The sequence below is a fragment of the Sebastes umbrosus genome, chromosome 24, assembly GCF_015220745.1.
Source record: "Sebastes umbrosus isolate fSebUmb1 chromosome 24, fSebUmb1.pri, whole genome shotgun sequence".
In the NCBI taxonomy this organism is placed as follows: Eukaryota; Metazoa; Chordata; class Actinopteri; order Perciformes; family Sebastidae; genus Sebastes; species Sebastes umbrosus.
Genome location: NC_051292.1, coordinates 3518921 through 3542418, shown reverse-complemented (window position 1 = coordinate 3542418; position 23498 = coordinate 3518921). Strand labels below are relative to the sequence as shown.

Sequence of the window (23498 nt, the reverse complement as noted above, 5' to 3'; positions counted from 1 at the left end):
ATAGACAGTAGCTGTAGTGTCTTTCTTTTGTTGTTATCCCTCATCTTACTGTAAGAGTGCCGATTATGACTCCAAATGGAGGTAAAGATAATTAAGGCAAGACACTACAGGCAAAACCATGGTGATATCTATTAGTTCAATTTCATACATGTTGACCCACTCTTTCTTTTTGCCCTGCAGTCCTCTCTGACCTGGGAGAAGAGGCTGAGTTTGGGTTCGTCGGCCCCGAGTAACATCTGCGCCCCCCTGGAGGAGGAGCAGCCCACGAGGCGCAAGGAGAGCAACATACTGGAGGGACTGAGGAAGCTCCAGAGGAGGAAACACAGGAGCTCTTCTGCTTCAGCCAAGGTCTCCAAGTCAGGCGACAAAGACTGCATGAACTCCAACGAGGGCATCTACTCCCTGGGGATCAAGAGTGGCAGTAAAGGGGTGTCCAAGCCTACCCATGTGGGTAGACCTGCAGCTGCTGGGGGCAAGAAGTTTGCTTATGATTCTGACGATGCTGATGATGAATTGGCACATTCAAGTCGAGGAGATAACATCCCCACCAAGGACAGCTGGTTTTACTGTAAGAGGCTCTCTCGCAGCATTTCGGACAGTTTGTGTAGCTGGGAGGGGATACAGGACAGTGGAGATGGAGGTGGAGGCGGAGGTGACGGTAGCTCAGGTCTCGTGGCTACAAAACACCCGCTTGACTGTGACTCAAAAGAGCGTCCTGAGAAACTCATGAGTTTCATTAACAGTTTTCTCCCTGAGGGAGGGCGGAAATCAGCTTTTACTAAACCATCCTTGCTGCACTTCAACCCCTCTGAGGGTCCCAATCACCTCTCTGACGTGGACGATCCAGAGGAACTCAACTCTGAGTCAAGCGACGTCCGAATGTCCTTTAGCCAGCCACCAGAGCAAGCAGAGCGGGACTCCAAGAGGTTGTCAAGAGATGCCGCCAAGCTGCTCGCACAACAGTGCTTGCGACGAGAGCAGGGACGCACCCAGTCTGCAGATGGGAGGCCCAGGCCTTTCAGCCTAATTAAGGAGCCAAAAGCAGCAACATGTAGTCAGTCTGAGGAGAGCATATTGGCAATATTTGATGCAGAAGGAGAGCCAATTGAACTTTGTGCTCAGAAGCTCACAGCATGTGCTCGAAATGACATTCAAAGTAGCAAGGTAGTTGCTGATTACGCAGAACTAGTGCCCCGAGAGAGGCCAACGAGGCAGAAATCAGCAAGAAACTACACTGTTCTTGAATCTCCAGAGAAGCCATCTGAATATCAAATTAGGTCTAGCAAAACAAGCAATAGCAGGGAGGGAAGTGCGGAGAGGCTGTCAATGCAGCTGACTCCACAAAGGAAACTAATCAAACCACCAAGCAGCCGACCCAATAAAGGCCTTTCCATCCCTCCCATGAACGATTCTGCTGCTCCCAAGTCCGGTGGTTCAAAGATACCCGGTCGTAACAAACCTTTAGGATCCCCTCTGAGATTGTCTAAGGGCTCTTCCACTGAACCAACTAACAGTGGAAACTCAGGACCCTCTGGTCAGGAGAAATCCCCCTCCTCTGCTGCAGTTAAAATGTCCAGGTTCATCAAGACGCCAGGAACCTGCTCGCAGAGCCCAAAGGCAGTAAACTCCAAGCTCCCCAGCAGGGCCGAATGGAGCAAGGGCTCCTCTTCCAGCTCCCCACACCTCCCAAGGAGGCACCTGGAGTATGCTGACAATGGTGAACAGCCTACCAGAGACAAACACTGTGAAACCAGCAAAAATAAACTCAGGTCCCCGTCTCCTCCCCCTCCCCCAGGCCGCACCACCTCCTTACTGATCAGACCAAATTACGAAGGGTCGCCTCAAGCACATAAAACATGGGTGGCTCAAACATCCACACCAACCACTGTGAGGGGCCCTCCCCCGAGTTACCACACCTCACTTTTACCAAATATGCAAAGTACGCTACCCATCAAGGATAAAGACTGTTTAGACTTGGATGCAGGCTACGGGACTGCACTTGCACCTCAGAAACTGGTTGAGAAAACCAGTCAGCACCTTCAAAAGTCCCCCGCCATGACTCAGACACCTACTAAAGGCACTTCCAAGAGGATGACCACGAAAGACTACCTCCCTTCTGCAAACTCAGGGTGTGCTCCAGAAACTGAAAATGCACCTAAAAGCTCAAAGAATGTCCCTCCGCCCTACAGTGCCCTCAGAGGGTCCTCGCTTCAGAACTCATTTGCAAATAAAAGAGGATCAACCCATGAAATTGTCCATCAGACAGCGCAGAAGACTTCTATTAGTTTACCTATATCGCTTCCGGACACCCCTCAAGGTAAAACAGAAAACAGTAAAGCTGTTGTCAGCCCACCCAGCTCAGTGATGATTTCCCCCAACGCTGCAGAAAAAGCCTCAAAGACTCGCATCCCAATGGGGTTTAAAGCGTTTTTAAAATCTCCTCCCAGCCATAAAAATACTCCCTCTATACCAGGCAAGCAAGAGAAAGATCATATCAACTCAGTCTCCAAGGAGACTGTGACTTCAAATGCGTCTACCCAGTGTGACAGCTTGCAGCAAGAGTACAGTATTGATCCACCGCCCAAGAGGTCCGTAACAGAGGGGAAAGGTGAGGCCCAGTGTAGGTTACTGGAAGAAGCTGTGTTGCCAGAGGAGGGGGAGGTTTGCGATAAAGGGAAAAGGAGTAGTCAACTTTTTTCTAGATCCATATCTGTTACAACAAAACCTCATCTAAAGCCGGCCTTGGGGATGAATGGCGCCAAAGCCCGTAGCCAGAGTTTCAGCACCAACTACATTGAGAAACCCAACATCAATGTTCTTGAAGGACCGGGAAAGATCAGAACTCAGATCATCACTAACTCAGGTGGGAACTCGTTGTCAAGGCAGAGTTCCTTGGAGGTACCAAGTGCTGGGTTGGTGGAGAGTCCTGTCCATTCCCCCAGGACGAGGCTGAGCCACTACGGAGGCATGACGGTGTCAAATAGTCACAACATCATCCCTGAGAGAACTTCTAAATCAGGCTCCAAAGGTGACGGGTCGCAGGGCACAGCGAAGGGGGACGCAATCACCTCGCCTTCTCAAAAAGAGGCGCGTAGCTTACCCATCAGCGATAGAATTGGTTTGAACAACATCCGTAAGCCAGCAAAAGTCGCCTCTCATCCACAGTTTCATCCTCCCTCCTCTTATAGCTCAGAAAACCCAGTGCGAGAGGCAGGAGGCATGGCAACCACCGCTAACGAGCCAGACTTTAGCAGGGAAGCGAAAACCCAGACAGACTCTCTAGATACAGAGGAGAAAAAAATCAGCCCAACAGCCTGCACTATTGAAGAGAAAGTCATGATGGGAATCGAGGAGAATTTGCACAAATGTCAAGAACAGGAGAAGGTCGCTGCCAGCGAGACCAAACAGAAAACGGGCCCCTCTCTGGCAAACTGGTTCGGCCTCCGTAAAAGCAAACTCCCAGCTCTGAGTGGCAAGAAAGCAGACTCCCCCAAGGGAAAAGATGAGAAGAAAGAGTCCAAGATCGGATCAGTGCTCGCAGGCAAACAGATGAAGTCTGACAAGAAGAAGGATAAGAAGAAAAATGATAACCAACAGAGAGACAGTCAGGAGGTGCAGAATCAATCGGAGATGAACAACAAGCTGAGCTCCATCATGGACCACTGCAACAACCAGATGGGCCAGATCGCCAGTCAGATCCAGTGCACGACAGCCTTTATAGGCAAAGACCAGTTTGTGAAAGAGCTTCTTGGCAGGTGGGTGAAACAACATCTTTGTCATCAAGAAAATCAAGAATGAATTACCCTTAATTGATCGGGTGCTATGCGCTGATTACTTCCTGTCTCAGTTGTCAAGTGAATCGACACTTTAAAACAAATTGGTTGTTCTATTAAATTAAACATGAGCCGGAGAAACTGGTAAATAAACAGCACAAACAGCAGCTGTCTGTTTGAGTTATGACTCTGTGAGCATAAGCAGTTCTCGGACCAGCATCCAGACACACAGTCAGCACACTCTAGGTATCTTTAAGCCAGGAAAAGCTCCACATTTCATACTCCTCACTTTCATTGATTTGCCACTTCAAATCACAGCTGACAGATTTTTATCCAGAGGAACTGCAATCACTTGAAAGGTAGCACTTCATAGAGGTTGTTAAACATTTTGATGGCATTCCTGTGTTATCAGAAGGCTCACTTTATACCTGGAGAGTTGATAAACGGAGTAGCTTCGGCACGCAGACATAAAAAAAAAACAGATCAAATCTTGTTTTCTCGCAGGACTTCTGTGAAGGGCAACTGTGTGGCTGCGTCGCCGCCTGGGATCTCCACGCCCAAGAAACACGGCGAAATGAGGGGCGATATGGAGATCTGTCCAGATACTGCTGTAAGTGAACAACCAATAGACTTTATTACATATATATCTGTGTCGAGCTCAGACATACAAGCAAAATCCCACATGTTTGCACACTTGCACATGTACATGTTCACAAACACACCCACAGCAGCACCGCCTCTTCAGCATTACATCCCCGAAGGCTCGGGTATTGATTCACATTGTGCTTTGAATCCTACAATTCATCGCCTACTTTTTTTTCTCGGTATTGTTGTTGTTGTATCCACGAGGCTGGCGCTTTTTAAATCTCACATCAGGCCATGCATGTAATACAAACTTAAATTAGGCTTCTCCCAGCGGCTTGTTTCTTTAAATCATATCAGCCCAAATGATGACCTTGTGGATTTATTCTTTATTATCCGTCAGTCAAAAAAATGACGGAGAGGCTGAGTGCTACAGAGAGCTTGGTAAAAAAGAGTATGAGGAGTGAGCTGAATGGAGGAGGAGAGTGACACAAAGAGAGTCTCACTGCATAATGTAGGACATTTAATCCAGATGATGTGGAATTTTGATAACATGGAGGAGCCCCTTATCGCAGGCACTCAATTTGACAAAGGGGCCATTTAATACCGTCCTCCAAGCTTTCTCTCTATCTTCTCCCCACAGAAATGCAACAAAAGAGGGACACTTTATGACCTACAAGCTCCTTCTCTTGCACCACACCAAAACCACTTTAAAAAATAAATAACTCAATTAAAGTAAGGCAGGAAAGTATGACAATTGCCTTCTTTTTGAACAAACCTTTAAACACATATCCCAATGCCAGAAGCTCAAAAGTCATAAAATACATGAATCTGCAGATACTATAGCTCTCACTTTTCTTCTGCAAATTGAAGGAAGCTTTATAAATGGATGGATATCAGATAATTTAACATCATCTCCAACAGATACTGTATATTATGGTATTATTTTAGCTGTCTTTTGAGATGTTTGTGTCACCAACATGCTCTGTTAATATTCTAGACTCTTATAATGACTCAGAAGATCAACCTGAGGGCTGAAAACGAGGACGGACGCATCCCAGACACGGCTTGTCAAGACCACATGATAGGTAAGCTTACGTATGACTGCTGGCCAAAGTGAGAAAAAACAACAACATGACCTTGTTGGGGTTAAGTCGCTCAAGCTAATAATGTTTATTTCATTTCATACAGAAACTAACCAAAGTAGTGTTCATATTCTATCTCAACACAGTCGGCAGAAAAAATGTTGTCATTGTGGATTTCTGCAAACCACGGGATACGTTGAATGTCGACGTTTCTGAACCAAAAATATGAATCTTGTATCACGTTTGCAGAAATGCACTATACCACGTGGTTAACATTGTGAAATGATTGATTATATTTAGAAAAAACATTATGGTTTGTATAAAAATAACATAACGTAACAAAGTAAAGTAACAACATAACATAACAACGTAAGATAACGTAATGTAACTACATAACATAAGAGCGTATGGTAACAACGTAAAGTAACAACATAACGCAACAACATATGTAACATAACAATGTAATATAATGTAACGTAACACTGTAACATAACATTGTAACGTGACAATGTAATGTAACAATGTAACGTAACGATGTAACATAACATTGTAACATAACGATGTAATGTAACAATGTAACTAGTCTAAATAAATAACAACTGCCTCTAACAGACTTTCATACGTAACGTTACGTAACAAGCGTAAACGTTGACTTTTGGTTTCACACGGGACAGTGTGAACAGTGGTCTCCTAGGTGAAAGTCTGATGTTTGTTTGACCCCTCCTACCCACCCTTTGTGGATTTTATTGCTTGTCTTACTCGTTATTATACCACGTAACTTTCAATAGCAGTTGCTCGTTTTACTACGTCACTTCCTCGAAAAACGTTGACATTCAAGGTATCCATGGTTTGCAGAAACGTACAATGCCAACATTAATTCCTGGCGACTGATCTTGTGTTACATATTCCTTTTTCCCAACTTTGTTCTTGTCACTTTCTCAATGCCGAACATTCATGTTGTCTGTTTTAAGCCACTGAGTTTCACATTTGCAAGTGTTTACCTCACCCAGTAGAGTCTTTTTCAAGTAGCTTACGAAAAGCTGTCACTAACCATCACGAATCAACCAGTGCAACGGAGCATTCACACATTTTACAGTTGTGATTTCCTGATGTGATTGACAAGTCAATTCCTTCAACTAATTCCCCTTACTGCCAGACTTGCCATTACTGTGGGGAAAAAGCAGCAGCAGCAGCAGCTGCAAAAAAATAAAAAACATGTTGACAATGTAGTCAGGTGATTGATGTGCAACCGGCTGATATTTTACAATGCCTGAGCAGCTAAGGAAGTGAAAAAATAGATGCATCAAACAATTTGCGAGACGGGATGATGATTGTTATTATTGCGGTGGGACAAACTTGCATTGTAGTGTGTCATTCGGCGTGGAGAGAGAGGGTGTAACCGCTGTTGAGTGCAGCGAGTTCGTCACTCAGTTGTCACTCAGTTGGATATTTGAGAAATTGTCTCAGTGATGCATCTCAAAGGTCGTAATGACTTATCTCTTGTAATATAGCACCGTAGACAGAGGAATTGATGATAACGTGGGGCCACATACTCGCAAAAAAGGTGCTGTGTTTTCATAGTTTTAGTCTTTTAAATTGGATATCCTGAAGCAAAGTTTTTAAAATTGGACTTACATTGTCCAAGTTTTAAGAAAATGACAAATGTTTTCAAACTGAATGAAGGTTAGAAAGTCTTCTTGTTCATTTAAAGCTGCTGTAATCAATGTTTATGTATTATATATTACTGCAAAAGTTGGTTATAGTACTGTGGGTTTGCTTCACAGTTGGCATTGTTTATATCACGAACACACTGTGTGAAAACATCAGTCGGCAGCCAGTTCTTATATATAATTAAACTGTGTTTCAATAGGTCTGAGTGTTGGTGGGAATAATCTCTGTGGAACCAGAAAGTTTGAAGATTTAGCTGGGAAGTAACTTGTCAAGAAATAGTTCTGGCTCGAGCAACTTGAGTGTGAAAACGATGGGTCACAGCCACGGAGCCCAAAATAAAATGCTTAATTGTGTCTGTATTCTGATTAACACGCTGCCTTTCTTTATATATATTCTGCCAGCTAAGCACTTCCAGACAGCATGAGCTACATATTTCATAAAGGTTTCAGCCGTGGCTGCTTTAATGCCACGTATCTCCAACACCACACAGACACATCAATCATATAAATAGTTTACATCCAGCCAGTTTATGATGCAAGCAGCTTGAGCAAAATCCACATTATGAATGTGGACGTTAAAGTTCATTCAGCACCGGTCAGTTATTGTATATTAGCTGGAGGCAGTATTTCTTCTTGTAAAGGGACGATAAATAACATTTTGACTGGCTCGTAGCACGAATGACCCTAATATATCTGCAGGGGTTTGATGGCGTTGTTCATCAATACCAATGATTCAGCAAGTGTTTCACTGGCTGCTGCTGATGCTTCTGGCTTTCTTGCTTTTACTCTGTTTTGAAAACACACAGGGCTTCAAGCAAGCAACCACACGGTGATACAAAGCACCATTCTTAAGCCAAAAAAAGGCTATTTTTTAATTATTACACACTCCCACAACCATTTTTTGTCACTTTTTATTTTCATTTTTAATTAATTATTTATTTATTATCCTTGTTTTTTAATTTTTTTTGTGTTTTTGCAAGTAGTTATTAATTTTTTATATTATTCTTAGTTATATTTTTTTATTCCTTTTTTATTTTTTCATATTTATAATTGTACATATTTATTTTTATAGTCTTGTTTTCTTAATTTTGTTTTGTTTTTTGCAAGTAGTTGCTCATTTAAAAAAAATATTATTGTTATTTCAATTTTACTTTATTTCTATTTAATTTTGCATATTTATATTTTAATATTTTTTCAGCCTTGTTTTCTTAATTTTGTTTTGGTTTTTGCAAAAAGTTATTCATTTTTTTTTAATTATTATTCTTTTTTTTATTATTCCTTTTTTAAATTGTTGTCCCTTTTTGTCTTCACAACTCTGCTCTGACTTGCTGACATTCCTATATCTTGTGCGGATGCATATGTATTTGATATCGCATCATATGTCACTTCCCAATGTTATGTTGTGTATAAGAAAATTCAAATAAATAGATCACAAACTAAAAAAAAAGCATTATTGCAGCAGTATGCAGCAAATCTTGCTGCTGGATCTTTACTCTAATGATTGTGGTAACATAACTTTACAATAGTGTCAAAAATCATGCTTTTTCATCTGATTGCTGACACAGAAATATCTCCTAGATTAAGTTATGGTCGTTAGTTACGATCCCTTTGACACCCCCTCGTTGCATAAAGCCCATTTCACACTGTGGCGATATGAACAAACCAGCTTCCCCCTCTCAAACCCTGGAGGTTGTAAACAGAAGTGATAGGGAGCTCATGAAAAACTACATTATGTCCAGCTGTTGCTGCCTCTGGCTAGAATTACTGTGGACCTCGTTATGGTTTGGTTATAGGGGGCATTTTCAACTGCCAGGCTTGGCATTCAATTATACAGCTGTGTAATCTATGGCTCTCTCTACCTTTCTCTTTCTCAGCATGTGTATTCTTTGCTTTTATGTCAACTACATCAAGAGACTCACAGCAGATATTCATACACGTAACCGGCCATCTGTCCGATGAACACGGTGCATGTGTACATCCAAACACCAATGAGTCATTTTCACAGGTTCTCCGTGCACAGCACGTCAGAAACAAGTCCGATAGAAAGTAAAAGTACATGTAAACAAGTTGTTTTGAATATATAACTTCTTTATGTATTGCTTTGGCATGCAGAGGAGAATGCAGTTGTTACGTTAGTGCATTACTAATGGCACCCATAGACATAAAGGATCAATAGTTCAAGCTTCAGACCCAAATGTAAATGTGATCCGCTCTACTGTAAAGCCCGACCATAGTCAGAGAGAGCGTTCATTCAGAGAAGGAAATGCTCATGAGTGGACTGTGTTTTTGCACCAGCGTCCCATGGAGACTACACAGCTGAGAAGCCGAGCCTGTTAAAATCGATCCACCTCGACTCCCGGTCTGCTCTCAGAGTTTTCACTCACCAATATTTTGAGAGACAGAGCCGATGGCTGCGGAGGATTCATCGTCTCCAAGGACAAACAGTCCGAGATGTAATGCACTATTTGAGCAAAGATTCACTTTTACAAAATCCTATCTTAGCGAAAAAAACACAAATAATTAGCCGATGTAACCGTAGGCTGTTAGCGTTCAAAGCTACAAGGCCGTCCATCTGTTCCAGTCTGAGTCAAGGCTCTGCAAACTGTGGCTTCCAAACGACATCCATCTGTTGCTACTTGCTGTCATTTCTCCTGATTTACCACACAGCGGGTGCTCTGATGAATCTGAGGAGCGTGTCCTCGGGCTGCAGCTCAACTGTGTGTTTTGTGCAGAATTGCTGGCAGCAGGTGCTTCTCTTGTGTCGTATCGTATTAGGATCATTGCTGTGATAACTGGAAAGGCTTCTAACAAGAGTGTCTGATAGGAACAGTAGACATTAGGGTTGTGCAATTAATCCAATTTCAATTAGGATTTTTGGCTTCCAATGATTCTGAAAACAAGAAAACGACATAGCAATTATTCTGCGGAATTTCGTTTTTGCAAACTTTGTTGAGGAAAAACTGTCATCTCCATTTTCAATTGGGTCCCTTGACCTCTGACCTAGATCTAGACTCTTTATTTTGCTCTCAAAGTGCACCAGATTGATGCATTTACAAAATAAAAATGCTGTCTTTTCTTCTTTCTCCTACCGACCACGTGTTACTGAACCTTTCTACAGACGCCCTCTTTACTCACAACCCTTTCCGTTGCATGTGAAGCCCTCCTTTCTTCTCCTTCGTCGTTGTTCCCGTGCTTCTCCCAGACGTCACACTCCTCTCCCTGTCACTTTAGGCTCCGGCTGTCAGATGAGAACCCTGGACAGCGGGATCGGCACCTTCCCTCTCCCCGATTCCGTCACCCGGGCCAGCGGTCGCCACATCCCCAAATCTGAATCCAGCCCCGATGGGTTGACCGCCAGCTCCTCTGACCCCGATCGGGAGCCTCCCTCTTCTCACCCAGACCCCTCACAACCTGATGTGAAAGTGCCTTCCCTCCCCAAAACCCGCCCGCATGCCCCAACCAGCATGGGTCACTCCCAGTCCGACCCCAGTGTGACCGGCAGCAGCAACGACACCCAGAGCCGCCTGCCCAAATTCGCAACTTCAGGTAATTCTTCTTATTCTACTCCAAGATCATCTTTATCAGCTCATTGTGGCACCACATGACAAATAAGAACCTTTACCTTCTATTTGATTGACTCAATCAACGCCAAAGAGGAACATAAATTGTAAAAGCAACACGCTGGATGGCAAAGTGCCCAGCCTTGAAAGCCTCAGACAGCTTGTTTTACCTTTCAGAAGTGAAATATTGAATGTCACTGAACTTTATGTGCACACATTCCTCCTCCTGAGCGCTCAAGGGCGCCAGACAAGCAGACAAGAGCTTTATTAAGACTCTGATTAAAAGAAGAGCATTGTTTGTTCAGCTAATTTTGAAGCTAATGCATCAACGCTGACGTCTTGATGCTCAGTTTAGATGACTTTGTGTCCTTAAAGGAACCCGTACACTCCCTTTGCCCGGAGGAAAAGTGGCAGATGCAATCGGATAAGCATGTCAACACAGCCATAGATCATAAAGCGCCGTCTGCTTCTGTTTCGGCGTGATGCACAGCAGAAAGGTGGTGGCTAGGATGCAATCAGATGGATGATTAAAGCTACAATAACACACAGGGATGAGCGATCACGCCCGGGGTTTTATGCTTACAGGACATTACCCTGCATCTATTTCACCTCAGTGCTGCGGTGGCAGTTTGAGTCAAACGGAGAGCGGCTCCTGTTGAGTCTTGATACAAGTTGATTAAAGGAGCCTAAACGTTTTCTGTGCATCTCCATCATATGTTTTAGAACCTCTATCCTTTCATTAGAATCACAAAGAAGCAGCGCCGTCAGTCAGTGCTTCTTAATAAGCGAGGGGAAGAAGGTGAAAGGACTTTTATGATCCCGATGCCGAATTTTCAGATGGAGACGAAGCATCGGTTTGTTATTGTAACGCTTCTGCATGTTAAAAGAGACAATTAAATTGGCGTCTGTCCGAGACAGCAGTAGGCAGAGTGATAATAAGGCAGCGCTTCGTCGTTTCAGGGGCCGACAGCTGAAAGCTGTTATATCTGGGCTGCCAGGAGTCATGGCGGGGAACAATCGCGGGGTGGACACCATTAATGTTTGATGGCTTGGATGTTGTGCGGCTCCATATGTGCAGAAAAATGGATGTGGAGGCAGTTTGCTTCATCAGCCGGGGCTACTGAAGGAAAGATTGTCACTTTGGTAGAATTCAAATGATGTTTTTCTCTCCCACTACGTCTGTATGCATTACAGTTCTGTTATTTATTTGTACGCCCCGTGACTCATTTCTCTTTTGTCTCTTTTGACTTATAGATGCAATCAGGACAAAGAGGTTGAGTCTTTGTGCTCCACGCAGCAACGTCTCCACAGAGGACAAAGAGAAGGAAGCAGAGAGGAAGAAGAAGGACCAGGACCACGACATGCCCGGTGTACGTCAGTTACATTATGATATGCACAAAGCTTTCTAGCCTCCAGGTTTACTTCCGGGGTCTGGGGCCCACTGAATATACGCCGTAGTGTTTCTCCCTTTGGCCCCCGCCCACAGGTTCATGCTCGGTCCTTAGACTTTACACTGTGATGACGTTACAGATTTGAAAATGGCTTTTCTTGTCTCTAGGACAGTTTTGCAAATATAAAACCTCCATAGATCAACATTTCAGAATAGAAAGAGTCATAATGGACTTTGTTTGCAGTTCGAGGTGTCTCAAGACGTCTCTTTTACATGGTGGTCAACGAGGCAAGGCTGAGCGGTGGCACCATACCCAGGTCTTAATATAGATCCATGCTCGTATCTTATCTGGTTGCAAAAAAACAAGGTGGTGACGGCCAAAATGCCGAACTCGAGGCTTCAAAACTGTAGTCCACAAACCAATGAGTGACGTCACAGTGACTACGTCCACTTCTTATAGAGTTATGCTCTTAAAACGTTCAAAAAACATTGTTATTTGCAAACAATTGGCTGGAAAAAAGATTGCACAAAGCTGTTTTTATAGATTTTTGTTGTTCGATTTTTTTGTTTCCATTCTTTATTCTCCACAACACTGACAACATAACAGTGCTGCTCTGTATTTTGAAGTGCTTTTTTTGTTTAAACAGGAAAGAGCTCTGCAAGTGTGCACGTACTCGGGGAGCAGCAGCGACACCGAGACCGAACCCGAGGGAACCGGAAGCTCGCCACAAAGGACCCTGATCTACAGATCCAAGAAGAGTGACTCAGGTCTGGTTGAAAGTTTCACTCTATAAAGATTATTGAGAGTCTTTTACCTTATTTTCTATTATAACGAATCCCTCCGTCCACAGTGGACCAGAACGAGGAGACCCTGAAGAGAAGCAGCATGGAGAAATCCCTGTCAATCATGGACTTCTACCAACACGACATGTACTCGCATCTGGAGAAGGACAGCCGGAGGATTTCCCAGTACAACTTGTTGCACAAGGAGTCGTCCCTGGATGGCAAAGCAGGAGACAGACTCAGCGTGAGTATTAAAAAACAACTCATTGTTCACGGCTAATTGGTTTTTACTCATAAAAGATGCTTTACAGGCATGCTGCTGATTCCTATCAAGCGTTTTATCGGTCATTATAGCCTCTTGTGATATCCAGGAAGCTGCGCAGGCTGTGATATTTGAAGACACTTAGTCAGATATTTAAAGTGCTGCTCAAGTTCTTGTTTACTGTAAGCAAGGGGGACATTTTTATGCAATATATTCAAGTTTTTGTTATTCTAAACTGACTCCATTTGAAGGAGATAATGCGCTGTTGTTCTAGAATAAAATGTCCTCATTTCACGGAGCCCACCGGAGGCAGTTTAAAGTGCTAAAAAGCCAGACAGCTCCCAGGTGGAGATGTATGCAACTTTATACAGTATGAAGAGCATGAGAGAGTCAGAAAAAGTAGCAGCTGCCCTCAATGAAAGTCTTCCCAGGATGCAGGGACACTCGCTGTCACAGAGGGTTTGCATAATTCTTCTTTTCCCCCGCGGCGGAGGCATGAAGATGAATAAAATTGAATTTTCACCATTCCTGTATGTCACAGTTTTCGGCAGGAGGAGTTTTCAGATGGTCAGAGCGAGTCTCGTCGAGCTGCAATGTCAACTTTACCTTTGAAATACTTCCCGAGGCATGAACGCGTTTTTCTTCGCTGTAACCGTTAGAGTTGTTTGCAGATTTTCATAGAAAAAGCCGCCCTAATTGCTTTCGATCGCCTCGCCCTCTCGTGTCAGCGGGTATTTGCCTATTAGTATTTAACGCCGCTGAATGACAAATGAGGATCAGAGACCGTGAAATGGCCTCCAGCCTGCGTGGCCCGCCTCTATGGGACGGCTAAACTCTCCTTTTCTTACACCTCCAACACCCACTCTGACACCAAAATCCATACTCTGAAAAAAGGATTTGACTTAATACAAGTTCAAAAACAATCGTGTATGAGAGGGGAGAAATCTAATTATTCTGTGTGCTTTTTATTCTTCACCTTCTGGAGCGCAACATCGGGATCGGATTCATGGCTGTAAAACATTTACACCCATGAATTAGAATAATTATGTAGAGGTGGAATATGCTTCAGCTTTCATTAGCACCATTATATATTCAAATATTGTTTTATAGATCTGTAGCAAGGGCACTGTCCCTTCTGAGGCCAAACTCAATGTGCAGGTTTCACCATTACTTTTCATTATCTGCAAGAAAATGACAAATTTGTCTTGAGGTTTGGCAGCAGGGTGGTGTAGCGAGCGGTAAACAACACCGCCAAAGTGTCCTTGACTCTACCGTCTGACCTCCCCAAAACAAAAAGAGAATTTAAATCAAGTATTTTACTTTTGTATGAGGCAGAAGCTCACTTTAACAAAGCAAAGCTGAGCGCTCGCACTTGAACTGGAAGAGAGATTTTTGATTCTGATCCGAGTCCCAGCGGAGAGGCAGCCGATCAAACAGGACGTTCGATGCGGTTTTGTGCGACCGGGCTGCAAGCTGACATGCAAGAGACAATACACAACCAACTCAAACCTGTGTCTCATTTAATTGGACGCACTAGGATACATATCTGAGGGTAGCGGGGTAGCCAGTAGTGCTCACAGGGACTGTATCAAAGCTGAAAGGTCAAGAGTTCAACTCCCAAAACAACCTGGCATCACGTCCTGTCAAAACAACAAGCAGTGGTGGAAAGTAAAGCACTGACTGTACTCAAGAACAGTTATGAAGTATTTAGACTTCAGCTCTCTGCTGGTTGAAAGTAGCTCCGACTTGACGAGAGTGACTCAAATGTTGCATATATGGTGATGCATCCACAAACGTCCACCTGGACTCAAGGATGAAATGATTAGATTTTGGTCAAAGGTCACTGTGACTTAACAAAACACCTTTTCTGGCCATAACCAGGCAGCAAACTCCGGGTCTGAAAAGTGAAGCCAATGCTGAAGTGCCTTAAACCTGCATTCTTTCTAATAGCCAGCAGGGGGCGACTCCTCTGGTTGCTAAAAGGAGTCTGATTGTATAGAAGTCTATGAGAAAATGAGCCTACTTCTCTCTTGATTTATTACCTCAGTAAACATTGTAAACATGAGTTTATGGTCTCAATCTCTAGTTTCAAGTCTTCTTCAATACAGCATGATGTTCATTTAGTAAATTATGGTCCCATTAAGAGTCAAATAGACCATAAAGCAGGGGATGCTTTAGGGCGGGGCTACCTTGTGATTGACAGGTCACTACCACGGCGTTGTCCGGTCTGGGAGTTAAGTTAATTCTAAGATTTTTGGTCGCCTAAAAATGTCTTATTCAGCGTTCGGTTGTACTTAGCTCCACTCTCTCGTGTCACTTCTTGTTGCAAAAAAGCAAAATGCCGAACTCGAGGCTTCAAAACGGCAGTCCACAAACCAATGGGTGACGACACGGTGACTACGTCCACTTCTTATATACAATCTATGGCCATAACTCAAGAATTCATATGCTAATTATGAAAATTTCACATGATAAAATGATGAAGTGATGACAACTTGACTGGTTGGTGGAGGCATAAACCCATGAGGTGGTAATTCTAGTTTTATGCATATATAATATATGACCTAAAGTATGTGGAAAACCTTTTCCCCCATGCAACTAAACGCCTCTTCCACAATAATGATGAACCCCTAAACTGGACACTTGCTGTACCTTTTTTGCATAAAAAATTGAGTCCTCCTCTTCTTAAAAAGGAGATTATTTCAAACAATCTCCAAAGGAAACTCGCTTACTTTAAGAATGAGATACAAAAAGCAGAAAGAATATGGGAGGTGACCGCCGTAGAACCAAGACAAAATGAACTTGACTTTAGGAAAACTTCCTTTTGTCACCATTCGTAAGAAAACCAGACTTTGAGGACTCAATAAGTTGACATTCATTTTGACAGTAACCTTCCTCCTGTGCTGTGAAGCAGCCGTAATGATGGATGACTGCTGTTGAACCCGTTTACCCTACATTATTCTTTTGAAAAAGACAATCCGTCCGCGTGCCATCACCTCCTCACCCCCTCCTCGGCGCACGTCCCTACCTGCTCGCCCACTCTCCTTTTGTCGTGGCTTCGGCAGACTTGGGAGACGTTGTCATTGGCGTCAGTTTGGGGAAGTTTGGTGGCTGGTAGCGGGCCCATGTCAGAGCCCGGTGATTTAAGCGCCTTTAATAACCTTTCACAAACACTCAGGAGAGTGATGTAAAGCTCAGCGGCTCCCATCAGAGCCCTCACAGCCCGCGCTGGCCTCCCATTCATCATCCTGACAGCACCTGACAGCCCTGCTAACGGCGGCCCCCGCCCCCTTCTGCTCCTATCCTCTCCTTCCTCCGAGTCTCTCTTTCTCCCATGCCTCTCTCCTCGTCTCCCTTTCACTTTTGCCTCTCTCTATTTCTGTCTCTCCCATACAACTCTCTTCTTCTCCGTTGACCTCTCGCTTTTGTTCTAAACATTTTCCTTGAATTCCCTTCTTGAACTAACCTTTCTCTTTCCTTTCCTGCTTACTCACTCTTTTCTTTTTTCCCTGTTTCCATCCTTTGTCTGCATGAAGGAGAAAGAAACTGCTGCAGGAAAGTAACATCAGAACTTGAAGTTAGGGAGAGTCCTGGGGTTTATGTGACCCGGCTCCAAAAACCACTGTACAACAAATCAGCATGCACAGCATCTCCTCGAGCGCGGAACAGCTTGTTACCTCGAGCAATGATTACATGGCGAGGAGACGGGAACATTTCAGCTGACATGTAATTTGAACCGGATAACCAAAACTATATCAGTGTACAAATAAATATAAAACAGCAGACAGCCCGATACAGGACTGAGACGGCGTATAGACCCATATACAACGCCTGCGATCAAATTATTTGCACAATGATGGCGGCGAAGACGACACATATTCTGAGAAAAACAACATATTTATTAGTAAATTCAGAATCTGACTTAGTCTACACGATATCATGGACACGATGTGCAGATTCAGATCTGATCGAGCAACAACAATCAATAGCAGCAATGAGTTTTCCTTCCTCCTAACTTGACAATGGGGTGTGTTCCATTACTATCTTTAAAAAAGCACGCCAAAAATGAGTAATAACTTTTCATAAGATGTCATACGAACCATTGCATGAGAATATGTTGACCCCCGTGACTAATGCATTGTGTTTCCTGGTGCTGCTTCTCAATAAAAGCCACCCGGTGTTGGAAGTTTTCAATGTGAAGCAGGACATTAATCTGTGAGGCTGATATCCATTAGATAAACTTGGTGGTAGATTAGATGCATGCATCATTTCCTGTGAGTCCCCTGCACTCCACCACTACCAATAAAAACGACTAAATACAGAGAAGTAATCACTGAATATAAATATAATGAATGGCAGAGAAAAAGAGAAGATGTGTCTCGCTCAAGTCACAATAAAAGCTGTGAGCTTTTGTAGCGAGCAGGTCTGCTGAATCCCAGTTTAGACATCCCATTACTGACATGCGATGCAGAACCAATTGCTGATTTGGCCCCTCGTGTTTTCAAGTGGGAAGCTTTCTTGCTGAGACGTCTGCCTGCAGCCTCGGTTATGTGTGCAGCCATCATTTTGGCTGAACCCGCAGGTGGTACAGAGACCTGCACCGGCAAGGTTCGATCCGCTGGTAATTGTGTTCCTCCAAAATCCAATCCAATCAGCGATAAGACAGCCGCTCCTTTTCTTTGTTCTTGCTTCCGACCAAAACGAGATAAAAGGGGGGGGGAGTCGGGACCTGAAGACTGTTCTTCACTGTCACACCGCTCTGCTAATCACTGATCCCCATCACATCACGCTCTCTTTCGCTTCCCGAGGACACAAAACATAAAAATAGTGTTATTATGAACAGCAGCAAAATCTGCATTCAACGCTTAATTTGGACTCAACCTCCACACCTGCAAAAACCTACTCAACATTTTATATCCCGTCATCTTTGGGCACTTTTTCCTTTAACTTTTTCTTTTGATTCCGTCTTTACAAATTTATTGTGATCGCGCCTGCTGAGGAAGGTCACATTTAGAGCACATTAGTGGGACTTGGTGGGATTTTCTGAAGGTTGATTCTGCATCAAAATACACCCTCACAGTCTGAGGTGATTAGGTGTGTTTTTTTACGGGTTTGCTTTTGAGTTCAACCTGAGGAGAACGTGAATAATGCAAAACTAGCATTTTTCTTTTATACATTTATACAAATTTACATAAATCTTTCCTCATTTTGTACTTTGCTTAGACTTCAAACAAAGACTCCTCTGACAGAAGCCTCAATAAACCAGAATCCTGTGCACTTATTGGACATTTTGAGACACAATTTCCTCCCTCTTGCTCTTATTGTGCCGTACCAATAGTTCTTCTACTCGGCCCTCTGGGCTCCGAGTCCTGCTGGTTTCATTCCAGCCTCCCAATCACAGAATAGTTTACACCTGGGCTGGCAGGTGAATGCAATTAACTAGCTGGTAGGAGAGGAAACCAACAAGGCTTCAGGCCCTTGAGGAGCAGCACTGAGAACAACAATGAGAGTTGTTTGTGCTCTCTCCACCTACACATGCTGCCTAACATATACAGCCAAATGCAAAAACTAGTGTCAGAAAACATTATGGAAAATACAGGAAGGTAGCAGATTAGGGAACAGTAGATTACAGCACATTTCTGGAATAAACCAAGCCAGACTAGACTGTATGTTACTGATGCAGCCGTGTGTTTATGTGTGCAGTACTTCTGGGTTTAGGTCTGATGGGATGTAAACACCTAGCAGCTAAATTCTAAACGGTCCAGGTTCGGAGCGTCCCAAAAGGTTTCCTGGACCCTCCAGCTATTCCTCAAAAATACCTATGTAGATAACTGCTCTCCCAGGCTGCAAAAGCAAAATGCAGCCACCCAGAGGAATGTGTTTACAGCCTCTGAGGAGGGATGTTGATGCTGATTGCTGCAGTAACTCGCTCCCTAAAGAGCCTTTCGAGACATACAGTAGAAGACTCAAATAGTTGGCACATCATAAACAAGAACGGACTATTTTTAGCTTTATGAGTTTCTTTTTGTTTTCATCTGAAGACTCAGTGATCACAGAGTCATGTGACAAATAATCTAAGTACCAAAGAAGCAGATGGTTGCACTTTTGTCGAGTCTAATCGCTGCTGAGTTGCCTAAAGGCGTGTGCCCTTGAAAGGCCGACGAGAAAACGATCCGGTCTGGTGATAAGACCGGCAATAATAACATTCTTCAACTCTAATACCTAATCATGAGCACATTCAGGATGAAACTGCCCCTGCTAATTGAAGCAGAAGTTGAAAGATAGCAGCATTTCCCCTGAGTAACATATTCCAAGCTAATCTACACAGCAGCTGTACAAGAAATAATACATCATATAATGTAGTTAATATAACGGAGAGAGTGGTGGGTGAGCCCAGATGCACACACATGCATGTCCGCCAACACCCGAGACATACATGGTCCTGGAGCGTGATAAGAATCTCAATATGCTGCAGATCTAGTCTGCAACGCTGCAATCGAGATGAGTTACATGTCAGACTGGAGTTACACGTGCATGAATTAGACTGGGAACTGTTTACAGTGCATACATTCATTTGAACATATTTTGTGCTCTGTATTCTCTCTGCAGAAGGAGATTCCCATGGAGAAAACGCCCGTAAATGCCCAGCCAGGCTCTCTCGACTGCTCCTTCGAGTCCCTGAACAAGCTGAATCACAGCAGCTCCAGCAGCGGCAGCTTGTATCCGGACACGAGCTTAGGCAGCCGCAACGCCGACGCCGGGAAGAGCGGCGGGGAGGACTGCTGCAAGGCGGACGAGCCCTCCTCCTCCAGCTTCTCCAGCAAGCCCGGGGCAGATCCCGTGGGCTCCCTCAGCGACTCGCTGTACGACAGCTTCTCCTCCTGCACCAGTCAGGGCTCCAATGAGGTGTAGGGGCGGCGAGGGAGAAGACAGGGCTGTAGTGCTAGAGTCTGGTTGACATCTTGGACGTGTCAAGTTCTAGGAAACTTTTTTGAAATCTCTTCTTCTGAGTGGATTCATCTCTGTTAAACCTAAGCATTCGTAGTTCTGGCTTTGGTCTAGACCCTCTTTAGATCTGGTCTTGAAGCTTCACCTAATGACTCTGAGTGACGCGGTCTTGACTACAGCCCTGTCCTCTCTACATACAACACGAAGCACTTAGCGGAGCCGGAGACACGAGGACGAAACCTCAACCCAAAACACCAAACCAGGACTTTTAATAGTTTGACTCTGGGTGCGGTGGACTGGACAGCAATACATGACGTTGTCTCATTGCAATTTTTTTCTCTCCCCATGCTGGGGAACTTCTTATCATTGCACTGTAACAAAGACTCAACACAGTCTCTCACAGTTCATGAAATAGTCATACAATTGAATCCATTTGATTCGTGTACATAGACACAAACTCCCCCTGTTTTTTCGTGACGCTCAGCACGACTTTCTACAACGTATTTTAGTATTACGGAAAGTAGTACGGAAGTTACATGCTGATAAATCAACGTTGACTTCTGGTTTCACACGAGACACAAACACTGGTCTCCTGGGCGAAAGTCTGGTGTGTATTGACCCATCCATCCACCCTGACCTTCTCTTCACGCGGCGTGGATTACATACAAATTGATTTCATGCTGACCATCATGAACAAAAAGGGAAATCTGTGCCTATGTGCACGAATCAATACATTAAATCTCGCGACTATTTCACAAACTGCTGTGCGACTATGGTGAAATACTGTACAAAGTTTGTAAGGAGTGTAAAGTGAACGATTTATTCGAGCAGCGATAAGCGAGGCGTCTTCTTGGGGGCGACGCTGACGGGCAACAGTGGCGTTTTGATTGCATTCCTGTTTGCTAGGATTTAAACCTAAGGTGTCATTTTATGTTTTGCTGCTAAGTACGTTGCCTGTTGGAGTTGCCCAAATCACAACCAATAATAACACAACTGGTTCATCTTTGTCTACTCATCTTTTTTAAGCAATATTTTTTTTACAAATGATGACATTTCTGTTCATGTTAAATCATTTTAAAGGTAAAAACATAGACTGTATGTAAAGATGGACGACGTGCCAGCTCCCTAAAAGTGAAGCCAAAACATCTGGATCGCCCCCTGGTGGCTGGCTGCGGTATTAGTCATAAGTCCCGCCCCCAAAGATGAGGTAGTTCTTATCACGCTGATGTTTGTTCAAGTGTTATAATTAGTTATTTGATGCTATACATTACGGCAGCTCCCGTATCCGGGATATTTTGGCTTCACTTCTGTACAGTGGAGATGTGTCGTCCGTCTTTATACACCGTCTGTGGGTAAATCCTGTTGCCAACTTGTCCTTGTGTGTTGTTTTGAGCAGCTATAGCTGCATGCAAAACAGAAAATTGTGCAAAATGTTCTTCATTTAGCTAATACTTTTAGCAGCAGGTTATCTAATGATGTCAACATGAATCAAAGCATATGAGAATACGATGATTTCTCAGTGTCTGACTGGTATACTAAAGCAAAACGACCAACTTTTTTTTGGCTTGACGCACCCCAGTGTCATTGTTGGTAGCTCAGGGAACATACTGGACTAATGTAGATTGTAAGAATTAAACTGCAGCCATCAGGAAAACAAATAACACTCAGCTTTTTTTGTGTTCCTCAGAATCCAAACATGTAGCGTATAGCACCCGAACTCTCCAAACCTCAGTTTTCCTTTCATAGTTGTATATTATGTTGTAAATATATATAAAGAAAATGCTATAAGTTAATATCAGAATGGGCATTGCTGATTGATATATGCAAAGAGGTAAAAAAAGAACAAAAAAAAGAAGATGTAAATTGTTTGCCAATCATTCAACCAAGGTTTTTAAGTTGTATCTTTAGGGGTAAATCTTTATTTTGATCAATAAGAGCTAATACTAAACTATTTTATCACTTTATTTTAAAGACATATTTGAACTTTTAGGTGAAGTTATGCCAAATTTCTATTATCTGGAATTTGACCAGCTGGTGCTAATCAACAGAGCCGACTGTGTTTTCTATGAAACTGTTAATAATAATATTGTATGAAGAGAGTCTGAAGAGGACTTGTGTATTTTTCTAGATGTCCAGTATTTATACCCACATTTTGTACTGTCAGACTGTAGTGTGATTGTCATGCTTCACCTCTCTCCTTAAATGTTCCTTTGTAAAGAGAAATGGTTACCAGCAGTGTTACTTTGGTAATTATTATTAATGTTATTGTTATTATTGTGTGCAATTTTTGTCTGTTACACCAGACTTTAATGCTATATTTTATGTAACTATTTCCTAAATAAATATGAGATTTCCTATTTGAGCTGCTCGCTGTGTGTGTGTGTGTGAGTTTTTATACACACCAGGTGATTCATTCAACGCGGAAATAAAAAGGTTTGGAGGAAACCCGGAATCTCTGCTCCGAGACTGCGAAAGGATTTATAACCATTAGTCCCCTGATGGCTCATTATGTGCGTATAAATAAACACTATTAGTTTACGCACGCTCGGGTGATTTCTCTTTCTGCCTGCCTCTCCATACAGTAATGGGCTTAATATGTTGTATTGATCACACAGTGCAGTCAAAGCCAACAGCAGTAGAATCAGATTAGTGTGTAGAACAATAACGATGCTCATCTATTATGGAAAAGGAGCAGCTACGGAAGAGTAAATAAAATGTCATAAAAAGGTCACTAAAGTCAGCATTGCACCATTATATGAATTTATTGGAGTCATGAAAAGGAAAATCCAAATAAATACATAACAGAGCAACACAAATGTGACATAAATAGTTAGAAATAAGTCATTATAGGCTCTAAATCCCCAAATACTTATAAATATTCTTACTATGCATAAAAACTGTTGATAAAAGGTAACACAAATGCTATATTGTCACTTAAAATATAAAAGTGAATCATTTGCAAGTGAAAAAGCACCATAAAACCAAACGTTTTTGTAGAATTAGGGTCATTTTAAAGGTCACTATTACGCACAGACACACTGAAGTCCTGCAGTACATTTTATAAGAAAAATCATATATTTTAAATAGTTAATATGAATTGACTGAACTTTTCCATCACATAAAAATAATTAAAATATCATAAAACTATAAAAATGCCAAATATCTCCAAATTATTTTATAAGAAAAATCTAATATAATCGGATATTTTAAATAGTCTCGTGTTAATATGAATTGACTGAACTTTTCCATCACATAAAAATAATTAAAATGTCATAAAAAGGTCACAAAAGTCAGCATTGCACCATTATATAAATATATTGGAGTCATGAAAAGGAAAATCCAAATAAATACATAACAGAGCAACACAAATGTGACATAAATAGTTAGAAATAAGTCATTATAGGCTCTAAATTCCAAAATACTTGTTAAATATACATAAAAACTG

The 23498-nt window shown here is 42.8% G+C and overlaps 1 protein-coding gene across 5 annotated transcripts in view; it reads left to right on the top strand.

Annotated features, from left to right (window-relative positions):
• LOC119483492 (nck-associated protein 5-like) overlaps positions 1-20504 on the top strand; it is a 131958-nt gene extending 111454 nt beyond the window's left edge. For 2 of the 5 annotated variants that reach the window (XM_037761629.1, XM_037761632.1), the window contains 8 exons: positions 181-3755; positions 4278-4383; positions 5356-5443; positions 10342-10656; positions 11925-12040; positions 12708-12828; positions 12912-13087; positions 19715-20504. In XM_037761629.1, the coding sequence (XP_037617557.1) occupies positions 181-3755; positions 4278-4383; positions 5356-5443; positions 10342-10656; positions 11925-12040; positions 12708-12828; positions 12912-13087; positions 19715-20017 (4800 nt within the window). In that variant the 3' untranslated portion in view covers positions 20018-20504. Of the gene's footprint in view, positions 1-180; positions 3756-4277; positions 4384-5355; positions 5444-10228; positions 10657-11924; positions 12041-12707; positions 12829-12911; positions 13088-19714 lie in introns of those variants that run through there. The other 3 variants (XM_037761630.1, XM_037761631.1, XM_037761633.1) reach the window with 2 other exon arrangements.
• Positions 20505-23498: the final 2994 nt, after the last annotated feature.